The sequence below is a fragment of the Hipposideros armiger genome, unplaced genomic scaffold (assembly GCF_001890085.2).
Source record: "Hipposideros armiger isolate ML-2016 unplaced genomic scaffold, ASM189008v1 scaffold_1706, whole genome shotgun sequence".
In the NCBI taxonomy this organism is placed as follows: domain Eukaryota; kingdom Metazoa; phylum Chordata; class Mammalia; order Chiroptera; family Hipposideridae; genus Hipposideros; species Hipposideros armiger.
In genome coordinates, this window is record NW_017733056.1 from 33,803 (window position 1) to 46,716 (window position 12,914).

The window sequence follows — 12,914 nt, forward strand, 5'->3', positions numbered from 1 at the left end:
CCTTACCCTCGCTGGACACTGGCTGGAGTTCAGAGGACTGTGACCGTCGGTAATCTTGCCGGTTCCTCTCCATATGCCGGAGGAAGGAAATGGGTGATGATTGGCCAAGGCGCACGGAAAGTTCTGCAACTGCTCTCCGCACCTCGCCTCGCTGTTTCCTTACTCTTTTTGCCACTTCAGCTCTCGGTTTGATTTCCTTCCCTTCTCGCATCCCCTACTTAAACTACAAGCCAGCACCGGCCCTCAAATGACTACATTTCCCACAATGCCACGCTCCGGCCGGCCTCCCGTGGGGTTTCCTCTAAGCTGCCGTTGTCATTAATGTTGAAAACCTACATTTCCGGCGGAGAGCCGAGTTATTGTCCACTTCTCCGTTGAGATACGTTTTTTTCTTCTCCATCTGCGATCCACGGTGTTCGATGAAGAGGCCTTAGCGGAGGGAAATTCATTCAGGCGACTGCTCTGGCCACCCGCGTCCTCCCTAGGCCTCGGCCTCCGGCAAGCCCCCGGGGACCTGGGAGTGTCATTGGTGGATGACCGCAGCCCTTGCTGCTGCAGCTGCCCGCGCGACCATGGCCTCCAGCAGCAGTGGCCTCACGGCCGCCCGCCTCCTGTCGCGCTCCTTCCTCCGTAAGTCCGGCCGGGACTCTCTCTTCCAGGCTCCGCGAGCCCCCGGCCTCGCCGGGCCCCGTGCTCTGGTGCGGGCCGCGGCGGGGTCCTGCGGGGCAGCACCTTGGCTGGGGCCTGGGAGCCGCGAGGGGCCGGCGCCAAGTGGGGGACTCTCCCGGGTGGAGGCATAACTTTAGCTGCTGGTGGATGGAGACGTGGGGGGTGGCTGAGCCAGGATTCGGGTCTGGGAGCCCTGCAGACCTGGGGGCGCTTCTTCGTGCCCCGGCTGTGACGAGTGGCGGGATGGGGGCAACATCTAGACTGGCCTGTCGGGAGCGGTCCAGGAGGAGCTCAGCTGGAAGGGTGAGGATCTGGGTTGAGAGGGTGGGGAAAGATGTCTTAGTAGGAAATTGAGGGTAAGGCTGTCCCTTGTACAGAGGGGTCTACATTTGTAATTGTCCTTTCTGTAGGTTGTAGGCTGAGCAGAGAGGTGGGTTATGCACCCAGGGTCAGCACAGCCTGGAAGACTTCTGGAAGCTTAGGGTTGGCTGGGACCTTCACCAGTTTATTTGCAGTGTTTCCACCGGGCGGTGTGAACCCTCCTCAGTTTCTGAAAACTTAATACCAAAGGTTCCTAGTCTTTGCATAACGCTGACTCATGAAAATTCTTGCCATGTTCAAAGTCTCTGTGTTTTTAGGTAGACTGTGTAGAAAGAGACTTTGGAATCAGCCACATCAAGGTTTGTTTGAGGTCCCTTACAGTCTGTGTAATAATCCTGAGCACTTCGAAATCTATTTCCCAATTTTTGTTTCAAATCCCATGAAAATAGTACCATGTTTTAATGAATCTGAACATCATTGCTTGTAAGATGCACCATTGTTTTGTCTACCATTAACAGTGAAAAATGATTGCTAATTAAAATTGTGACACGCCACTGTTTGTCAAATACATCTTAAGAGATGTTAAAAAGTTAAAAAATGTGCATCCTAGAAATGATGAAGTACAGGACGATGTGTGCTTATTGTGCAGAATAAATAAAACAATGTATATAAAGCACCTGGGATGTAGTAGAAACTAAAGTTAGTTTTCTTGTCTTCCCTCTGCTTTGCACTTAATTCCCCTGCTTGTACCGAATATTGGATGAGACAGTTCATTTCTTGAGAAGGTTACATTCTAAAAGTGTGTATCGATGGGTGTGTGTTCAATAGCTAGCTAGTTACCAGATCACTTGAGGACAAAGGTCTGGCTAGATAACATTGGCAAGTAGGAAAAAGTTGGGTTTCTTTGGGAAAATTTTCTGGAGATTCTTACTGTATAATTTAAAGGATAATTGAAGGTGTTGTAGGCTGAAGGAATGAAGGAATTAGTTATATCCGTGTCTTTCTCTCCTGGGGTCTTGCTCCTCTGAGTTTCTGAAAAACCTTAGCCTGGGATAGGTCTGCCATGTTAGTAGGAGAGTCTAAAGAAGAAAGGAAGAGTGTCTGAAAGGTCAGGATTCTTAATCCAACCTTAGAAATACTTAGCAGTTCTCTTCTTGCAGAACTGGAAGTTCTTTTTTCCTAGACTCTTAGGACCACAGGCTTTAAGAGATCATCTAGTTTAGGTTTCTGTTGCGAGTGGTCTTCAGTTATCGTAGTCATGTGATTAACCTACTATTAAGGGTCTGAGAGTTCTGAGATCTGAATCAAATTATCTCCTATATTAGAGGAGTTACATATTACAGTGTTTAATGTACGAAAACCTCTAACCCCCCCAAATCTCTTCTCTTTCTCATGCCACATTTCAAAGCCCGTTTGTGCTCCCTCTAGGAAAAGAGCAGCCACAACAATACCATCTTGCAAACTTTTTTTGTTTTTTAAGCTGGTCACAAATTAGTAATAAAACTAGAAATGCTATGGAATTTTGTCCTTCTAGCCTCTTAAGTTTTGATTGAGGGTACATTTTGTGCTGAAGGTCTTAAGTGTTGCAATATTGATTTGAGTTAGGAAAAAAAAAACCCCAAACACTTGTATTATACATGCCTTCCAGAGCCCCTTTGGGGGCAGCCTGGAAAGTGTAGAAATTCTTGAGCCCCCAAAACCAGCTTTATAGACAATGAAAAAAGGGAGAGAATCCAGTTGAAATGGGAGAGAAAATGAAAAATAAGGAGGACTTTCCATGGGCCAGTTTAAAGTTTTTATAAATACCTTTGAGGTTAAGATAATAGAGTTTTTCAAGGAGTAACATAAGCTCGGGGGTTCCTGTAAGTTGGGTCTTTTAGAATAAATTGGGAAGAAGAGCCAGGATTTTTGAACCTCAGAATTATGGTGTTTTAATGCTAGAAAATAAACTACAATTCCATATGTTTGTTTGGCAAATAAACCCAGAATATTTCCTAGCCAATATCAGAATGGGTACTAGAACCCAGGCTCTGGTACCCATTCTGAAATTTATAGTTTATTGTATAACTTAAAGGACAATTGAAGGTGTGGTAGGCACCTATCTGATACTATGAGCCTCCTCTTTGAAGCTCTGATTTTATTTTATTTTTTGACAGTCTCAGTGGTTTATTGAGGTATCTGATTACTCTGCCCAAAGGTTCCACCTGCCTTTTCCATGTGTTTGCCAAGTTGTGGAGGCCTGTTTTTGGAATTGGGGAAACATTTAGAAGTATAGTTGGGAAAAGGGGACCCTTAACAGTGATGTTTCTGATCCTAGCATCTATTGCCATTGCATCTAAGAACCAAGTCTTAATTTCAGAAATACAAAGTGGCTTTGATCTAAATGCAGCAATGTAATCATGAGAAAGTGATTTGATTTTCTGACCTTAAACTTGTTCTTCCACAGAAACATAATTGGGGATGTTCAAAATAATTTCTCTTACGTATAGGGGAACAATTTCATTTCACCAAGGACAGGTATTTTGTTGCAATACACCCACATTTTTTTTTTTTAAACATTATAACATTTCTAAAATTGGGATGTATCTTACAATTGATGGTATCTTACAATAGATTGGCAGCATTTTTCTTTCTTACTAGTACTTAATAGTACTTCTTAAAATCATTTGTGTTTTAGATTTGATGAGATATGGTACTTATAGCTAACTCAGCTTCATTTGAAAGTAAATATTAAATTTTATATATAATTTTGCATTTGAGTAGCAGATTGGGGTTTGGGAGTAAGTGGCTGCTGAGCTACTCTGTTATATTTTAAAGTTTTATAGCCGGGGACTATAATAGCAGCATATTGCATTTGCATACTAAATATGACTAATAAGTGTACATTTGTTAAATTCATGAGTACATACCTGAATAAATGAGTAACAAAGACACTGTTCGAGAGGTGAGTTGGAGGAGTATTTTCAGGAACAGTCTTAGATTATTGATTAGGAGCGTGGTACTGGTCATACAAGGCCCTGGTGTGAGTCGCACCTGGGCAGGTAGGCAGGTGCTCTTTGGCCATAGCTTCATTAATCTGGCAGCCTTCTTACAAATGATGGGGTTGCTGTCTGGGGAAGAGGACTCAGCATGTGGCTAACACCAATTTATCACCCTTGTTGCAAGCACATCTCAGATTACTCAGTCCCTTTCCTTCATGGCCTTTGTTACAGTTTGCACTTTTGTATTTTTGTGTTTCTTTGTTTCATGCTTAGCTGTTTTACAGGGCAGAACGCTTCGTGTGGGTAGGGCCTGAGCCCATCCTGTTCAGCCCTGAATCCCTGCTAGCTGGCAGATAGCCTGGCAGAATGAGCACCTCAAAGCAGGTAGTCTGGCCTTCTCATTCTTCATTAGTAATAGTAATAATAATACTACTACTAATAATAAATAGCTAATAGTGAAATAGCACTTGCTCCACCCTAGGCATTACTTTACATGCTCTGTATATTATGAGCTCATTTACTTCTCATATTGCCATGAGGTACACAGTATTATCCCTATTTTTACAGTGCCGCTGCCCCTTTAAAAATGTTTCATATGTTAAAAATTTACACGTGTGTGCATATATATGATATATATAGACTTAGTATATTTACACACAGATATGTGTGAAGACATGTAAAACATTCTGGTTGGACTTATTTTAAAACATGAATTATATGTACCCTCTTTTTAGGAGATGATTTACCTTTATGCTCACATAGGATGTGAACCCAACTTGAGAGTGTTCCAGGCGCTTTGCTACTCAATTTAAAGGCATCATCTTATATCAACATCATAGCATCCTTATGGGCAGCTGTTGTTCTATTTACAGATGGGAAGACTGAGGCTAAGGGAGATCAAAAGGTCAGAATTTCCAGGTCATGGGGTTGGTGAGCCGCTGAGAATAAACTCAAGCTCAGGTCTGTCTGATTCCTGGGACTGTATCCTCATCTACTCCTGGGACTCCGTCCCAAGATTAGACGGATTTGTAAGAGCTTGAAGAGAAGGCGACTCCTCCACCACATTGGAGATGGCCCAAGGTGTGGCAGCTACAGCCTTCACCATTGGGAAATTCTTCTTGGTCGCCAGCCTCAGGCCTTCCTGTCACCCTGATACTTAGTTTAAAATGTTCACTTTCTTAATATTAGTAAAGTCAGGTATATCCTTATATGCTGGTTTACCATTTGTCTGTCATCAGTTGTGTTACTTGCTTGTGGCCTTTATCCACTGTTCTTTTAGGCTTTTGGTCTCTTCTTGTTGGTACTTCCTGTTGCTAATTTCTTGCCTGTTAACATGTTATGAAAACACTCTTCTGGTCTGTCACTGCCTTAACTTTGCCTGTGGTATGTTTTTAAGCTCTTTCTTTTCTTCGGTGGTGAAATAGTCCCATTTGTATTACCTTACTGCTTCTGGATTTCATTTGTTTGAAAAAAAAAGTTTAGCATAGAATTTTCTAGGTTGATATAGCTTTGAAAACAGCTAGTAGCATATAGGGCTGAAATTCTGTGCAATCTTTATACGAATTTTAAGGAAACCTACGATCTTTGCATGTGCAAAAATAGATGTATGTTCCCTCCCTGCCCTTTGCTGATCAGTGGGGATTTGAGATTGACATTTTCCAAATCACACAAAAAAAGATGGAACTTGTGATATTTTGCTTGAAATAAGTGTTTCTTTTATAGACCCTGTTTCTAGTCCTGAAATTCAAACATTCTCTGTGCACCTGCTTTGTAAGGCACTGTACCATATACCATGAGAGACAGCATGGTTTACAAGATGCGGTCCTTACACTCAGGGATTTACAGTTAGAAGTTATAAAAATATTTAACTGGTACTTGAAATAATCTTGAAAGAAATTTAACCTTAAATAATTTTACTTAGAAATAATGCAGTAAAAAAAGTAACGAAATGTGTGTACCCATCCTCCTACAGTGTGTGGCATAAGTATCATATATGCCACATGAAAGTCTTTGCAAGTCCCACTGTTCTTAGTCTCAGATCTCCTACACAACCCCCATTATATTCGCAAGTCATAAATGTCATGTGTAGATTTAAGGATTCCTCCCTGAACAATGTTCTATTTAAACATGAACTTATATGAATTAATGCAAGTGAAATTCTCAGAAGATTGAGTACATTAATTCTCTAGCCGAAAAGTGGGAGATATTTGCAAGACGGTTTGGCCACTAGTGTATGCCCTATGTTCTAGATTTAACTTTAGCAAGGAGCTTACTCTGATTGTTTGGTGGTTTTGTCATAGAGCTTAGGTTTGTATTTAAAACCAAAATGTGACAGAGCCTCTTTAAGTATTGGGCAGACAATTGAAGATTTCTATTGTATACCACTTTGAATTCTTCAGCAGAAGGAGAATAGGCTATTTTTCATAACTTAAGACATTTGACTGATAATTTGGGGGAGAAGAAACCAAGTAGAGAAAGAAAATGCTGAGAGCCAGCCTGGCAGATGTAATGTTTATAGCAGCTAGTCGTTTGCACTCTTCAGCAGCCCAAATTAAAGAGAGTGGTGGAGTTGAGGGAGGGGAGGTGAAGAGGTGCAGAGGCGGGGATGAGGGGAGACTGCTTTCATGGGGGGCCTCCAGTCTGTGATTCTGGGCCTTGGGTTATAGAAGGTAGGGTAGAATGACATGAGTGACTTAAAATTTGGTGAGTTTTATTTGGAATATAGGCATATTTTGCATTATTTTCATTCGAATGCAAACAAATAGCAAAAGAGAAAGAATTTCCTTGATTCTGTGATGTCAACAGTGGTAAGACTTAACACTGATTTAATAACAGTATTACCTTAAATGTATCCATCCATTGTTACATGTGTCATGGTGGCATGGAGTGGCAGGAGACTGAGGGTTGGTCCTAGCTGAAGTATGTGTCACCTGAAACTCTAGAGAAGGCAGAGGTTATGGTGAGGAAAATTATAATGTATGGCTGGCTATTACGTTCTCTTCACAGCAGTGGCAGCTGGCAGTGTGCTTGCTGTAAAGTGCCAGGCAGGGCAGGTTCATCTGGTGTGTGGTGAGTTTCTGGGATTAAAAGAGCATTGTGGGTATTATGAAACACCATCATGGCTTGCTGGGGCGCCTCAAGGTTTTTCTCTGGGTTTCAGAGGCCATTTTGATTGCCAGCATTTCAGTAGGCTGCATGTCGGAGAGCAGTATTCCAGAAAAGGAGGGATGTCTTGGTCAGTGATGCCTTACCAATGACCTGTGACTGGTTTATCACTACTGTGCAGGTGCAGGTATCAGTTTGGATGACATGGGGCCAAGCTGGGTGTCGTGGGCCAGGACTAGGGCAGAGGTGAACAGGGTTTTTAGTTCCTGAGAGAGTACAGACACAGCCAGGAATTAGACAAGTCTCTTTTTTTAGAAGGTTGGAGGGTCAAGTATCAGATTTTAGAGTGAACTGCTGGTAGTCCAGGGCTCAGTTTGGAGGTAGCACCAATGAGGATTCCATCCCTTAATCCTACCCTCTCTGTCCCCGCTCCCCTCAACCTCTATCCACACAGATTTACTTGGTACAGTAGAGTTTATCTACCCCAGATGTCCACGCTGTGCAATTATGACCCATTTTATGTCCGTGGGTTTTTTGTGGACCAAGATTCTCTTATTCACTACTTATTCCTTGACACTCAGCATTGTGGCTTGGCGTAGGTGCTCCCCAGATATTGACTGAAGAAATGAATGATGATGACAACCGCAGGATATGTGCTTGATTATTCTAGCATCTTCTCATTTCATTACCAGTGATACCTTGTTTGGCGTTATCCAGGTTTCTTGTCAGGACAGAATGTGGTTAGGAATTTCATTTCCTTATCTTTTAACATATATTTTGGGGTTGGCAAGTATTTCCTTTTAGCAAGTGTGGGCTCCAGATACCCTGATTTTATCATTTGCTCTTTAATCAAACCTTCTACTTTCCTGTCTGGAAACTCTAGACAGATGGACTATTTGTTGGAGATTCCAGGAATGAGAGAGACTGGAGGAGCAGATTCTGCCAGGAATAGCAGCAGGGGAGGAAAGGGTGTAGCTCTTCCACAGGTATTGTGGTTGTGGGTATCCAGCTAGGAGAACTGGCAGCTCAGGGCAAGCATGGGCCTTGAGTGACAGCACTGACCAGGATGGGCTGTTAGGCCACAAATGTCCACTAGCCCAGGTTCAGGTGGGCTGTGCCCGGACTTGACCCTCTGCTCCCTCATGGCCCCTTGTTCAGCATAATGTAATTCAGGAATGCAGCTGTTTTATACCCAGCAGATCTATGTGCACACAGAACACTCTTCCTGGTGGGTAAGGGTGAAATCGGGGCCTGTCTCTTCCCTGGAGTCAGAGAGGACTCTAAAACTCAAAAGTTTTCAGAAGCTGAGGTTAGTACGTGAGTTGAAGATGGCTCCAGGGGTGCTCAGAGGGCCAGAAATGGATCAGTTATGGAGCCTAAGATCTGAGGACTTAGAAGGGCATGAAGCAGTGATTCAAGACGGAAAGCATGGAGGGGACCCTGGACAAATATGTGATAAGATGTTCTTTTCTGGGGCTGCCTCAGTGGTCAGAGGACAGCCCAGCACTTTGAAAGGGCCAGGGATGGGCCACAGAGACAGCAGCTGGGGCTCTAATGGGGGTTTAAAGGTAATCAGAAGAAACCCACAATTTTAATTTATCTGTGCTCTACTGTCTACTGATGTTTGAAATATCAGGAGCTGACTTTAGTAGTAACTACTTAGATTTCTCAGTTTTCGTTGAGGTAGTTTTCTGAAAATTACTTAGGTTTGTTTCTTTTCGTTTCCTTTTTTTAAACATGTTTCTGCATCACCTACTTTTTTCATTTATTTTTCTTATTTCTTTTATATGTGAAGTCTTGAGTTTTATATCGGAAGAGATGGAATTAAGTAATTTTGGATTATTTTTTATTTTATTTTATTTTATTATTATTATTTATTTTTATTTTTATTTTTATTTTTAGCTGAGCCATCCCGCCACCTGTTGGCAGCTCACGGCTGCTCAGCTCGGGCTGACTTGAACCGCTGTTGCTCAGAGCTCAAACTCTTGAGCGAGCTCTTAACCAACTGAGCCACTCAGCCGGCCCTTGGATTATTTTTTAGACAAGTTTTATTCTATGAGTTAACATTTAATGCTAATATTATTGGGGAATGAGTTGTAGTAGTTCTTACTAGTTCTGGCAGAATTTGCTCTTAGCTCATCTATTTTGTTCATAGGTAAAATTGGTTTATTAATTGTGATAGCCATATATTTTTAGTCTCACTTCCACATATATACATTCTGAAGAAAGTTGATGCTCATCTAAGATTTGAAGTACATTTTATCATCCCCTGCCAATTAAAATCATATGCAGACCTTTTTGATCATACATTAATTTTGTTAGTATATAACCAAATGTTGATTAATCCAAATTCCTCATATAAGTATACAGATGTTGGGCTTAAAAAGGTTGGGTCCCATGGGGAATGCATGTGGCTGTTCAGTGAACATTATTAGTGGGGGTGATACCTAGCTTTCTAGAATAGTGTCTTTTTTTGTTTGTTTCTCTATTTCTGTAGTCAAAGCGTCTTATTTAAAAGTGACACTTATAGTGGCCATGGTCACATGATAGCTCCTACATTAGAGGTTTTTTTCTTTTCTTTTTTGTCACCAAGTTCAATTGATGGTCCAGAAGTTTGGAAAAATTATAATGTGTCGTATTTGCTTTACTTTTCAGTGCAACAGAATGGAATCCGGCATTGTTCCTATACAGCTTCTCGGAAACATCTCTATGTTGATAAAAATACAAAGGTTATTTGCCAGGGTTTCACTGGGAAGCAGGTATGTGTATCAAGACTTTTTAATAAGATATATACTAGAGATACAAAACATTTTTTAACTCATATTTTTTTAATACCACAAATTTATAATACATGATTGTTGCAGAAAAGTAATACACTACAGCAGTGGAGTTGTATCTTAAGAGGAAGTCAGTTGCTACACTCAGTCTGTAAGATGAAAATTGTGTTTAAACTTACCTTGAAAATTCCTCCTGAGGAGGGTGTTATGTGGGAAACCCACGTATTCTCTTTCAGCAAGTACAAAACACCACTAGTTTTCCTCTAGCGTTGGAACATATCACTATTTCCTTATTAAGCACTAGGTAAGTTAGAGGGCTTGTGTTTAGGCCTAGGACAAAAATAAATAAATAAATAAATAAATCACAGTTAAACACAGATCTACATTTAGTGTGGGGAAATGCTCAAGCCCAGAGGCTCATGGGATCTGCTACAGGCAGAGGAAACAGCACACTGACTTTTCCCATCTTATACTGTCTTTGGGGAAATGGTCTTCGAGGATACTAGCAGGAAGAATTGCCTGAAGCATTGTAATTTGTTCTCATTTATCTATATTCATTCTCTCTCTCTATCCCCTGCCTACATCTTAGAATTTGTATAAGTTTGACTGTATCTGGGATGTGATTCCATAATAAAATGCAGCATAAGCATCTCCTTGCCCTCTTTCCTACCATTCCTAAATATCCACATTTTTGCAACTTTTGTTTTAAAGTACTTAGAAATTGCTTTAAAATTATATAGTTCTTTTTTTTTTAATGAATTTGGTTAAAGGCTGTTTCATGTAAAATGTCGTTTTGTTTTTTACTTGTTTCTGAAATAACTGGGTGCAAAAATATGAATTGCAGTGGACCTTCTTATCTTTCCATTATCTTAAAAAAAAGTCACTACCAACAAAAAAAGAAACACCTGCAAAACCTTGAAATTTTGTTCATAGGTAAAATTGTTTTTTTTATTCTGATAGACATATTTTTTGGGGGGTATCACTTTCACGTATATACGTTCTGAAGAAAGTTGATGCTCATCTAAGATTTGAAGTACATTTTATCATCCCCTGCCAATTAAAATCATATGCAGACCTTTTTGATCATATATTAATTTTATTAGCATATAACCAAATGTTCGATTAACTCAAACTCCCCACTTAAGTTTACTTGTATAGTTTTGTTTTTCTGTTTGCTAAACTTTATATGATCTTATGACATTTTAATCTCTGACCTTTTTTATAAAGAACCATTGTCCCTGGTATGAGCACTATTTGGAACTGTCTCTAATTCCTAAACTAGGTGATGGTTTGATTAAGTATTGAAATCCAAGGTTGGCTCCTGTGTCCTGCGATTACATTGTTTCTTACTCAGTTAGGTTTCTTGATTAAGATTTTTAATATAGAGGCAATGACGAGGTCTGAAATTAGGGCTTATCTTCATAGGAAATCTGCATTTTGTCTCATTAGCTTTTTGTTTTTCACTGAATACGTTATTCCACATATGAATGAGGAATATTTGTGTTTCAGAGGGGAGTCCAACAATGCAGGTTTTCAATGATGGAATTTCTTGTACTGGCTTATATAGCTGATCAAGTTACTCCTTTTTCTTAACTGTACCCTGGCTGGTGATAATGGGAAATGAAGGAAAAGAAGCATACCGACAGGAAGTGTTATTCCTGTTTAACATTAGGACTAACAAATTGGGTCATTTGAAGTTGTCTAGCAGTGTAGTCAAGGCAGTGCTTCTCAAACTATCTAAAATAAATGGCCATCTCGGGTGCTTGTTTTTGCTTTCCAGGCTAATGCAGATCAATACTTTGGCAAAATACAATAAAATCTTAGCAATACCAGATTGCTATAAAAATTTGCAAACATTCTCACTTTTATTTATTTATTTAAGATTTTATTGGGGAATTGGAAGGGAACAGCATTGGGGAATCGGGGAAGGGGAGCAGACAAGTTGCTGTCCTTTTGTTCTTCAATCTAGTTGTGGAGGACGTCGCTTCACTGGCCCATGTTGGTATTATCATTGCGCTCTTCCCGGGTGAGGCAGTCGCTCATGGCGGCTCACGGCAGCTCACACCGGCTGCCAGCCACTCACGGTAACTCACAGCAGGCCGCTGCAGCAGGGGCTGCAGCCTACGCTGTCGCCGGCCACTCAAGGCAGCCCAGCTCCAGGTTGAGCTGTTCACCATCTTAGCTGTAGAGGGCGTAGTGTTACTGGCCCTCATGTGGGATCAGAATCGGGGCCCTGCTGCTCAGAGCTGGCATCCCAAGCCAACTCTTAACCAACGCACCGCTCGGCTGGCCCTGATTTTTGTTTTTATTATTTCTCTCTCCCTCTCTCCCTCGCTCCCTCTCTCCCTTTCTCCCTTTCTTTCTCTCTCTTTTTTTTTTTATGGAATCACAGATGTGATTGGAGGCACAGATATATGTGTTTATGTCATTGCAGACCAGCAAGAGTCTATATACTTTGAATAGCACAGCTTTAAAGAAGACACCTGTGGTTCTTTGCCAAATTCCATCACTGACTTTAGACAAGTCAGTTCACATACTTGGGGCTAAGTTTTCCTATTTTGAAAAATGGAGAAGTTGAATCAGGAAATTTCTAAGTCCATCTTAAGGCCCTCATTTTTATGCCTTTAATAGAATTTGAGTAGTTGGGTCAACGTTTTTAGGTCCTTGTAGAATGACCATATAGATCCATGCAGTTTTCAACAAGTGCTTATTAAGCGCCTACTGTCTACTGCATTGATTTAGGAGCCATCCTGCAGTGAACAAAGTAGACAAATCATTGCCTTCATGGAATTTACTTTTTAGTTATGGGGGAGATAACTACATCAACAAAATCAATGACTTATGTGATACATTAAAAGTACAAATGCTAGGGCCGGCCGAGTGGCGTGATGGTTAAGAACTGGCTTGGGACGCCAGAGGGCCCCGGTTCGGATCCCACATATGAGGGCCAGTGACTCTGCCCTCTTCAGCTAAGATGCTGAACAACAGCTCAACCTGGAGCTGGGCTGCTGTGAGTCGCCGGCGACGGCATAGGCTGCAGCCCCTGTGGCAGTGGGTTGCC

The 12,914-nt window shown here is 41.3% G+C and overlaps 1 protein-coding gene across 1 annotated transcript in view; it reads left to right on the forward strand.

Annotated features, from left to right (window-relative positions):
• The first annotated feature begins 354 nt into the window (after positions 1–354).
• The window catches only part of SUCLG1 (succinate-CoA ligase GDP/ADP-forming subunit alpha), a 39,394-nt gene continuing 26,834 nt past the window's right edge, over positions 355–12,914 (forward strand). The window contains exons 1-2 of the mRNA XM_019634494.1: positions 355–630; positions 9,732–9,835. Of these exons, the coding sequence (XP_019490039.1) occupies positions 534–630; positions 9,732–9,835 (201 nt within the window). The 5' untranslated portion in view covers positions 355–533. The remainder of the gene's footprint in view (positions 631–9,731; positions 9,836–12,914) is intronic.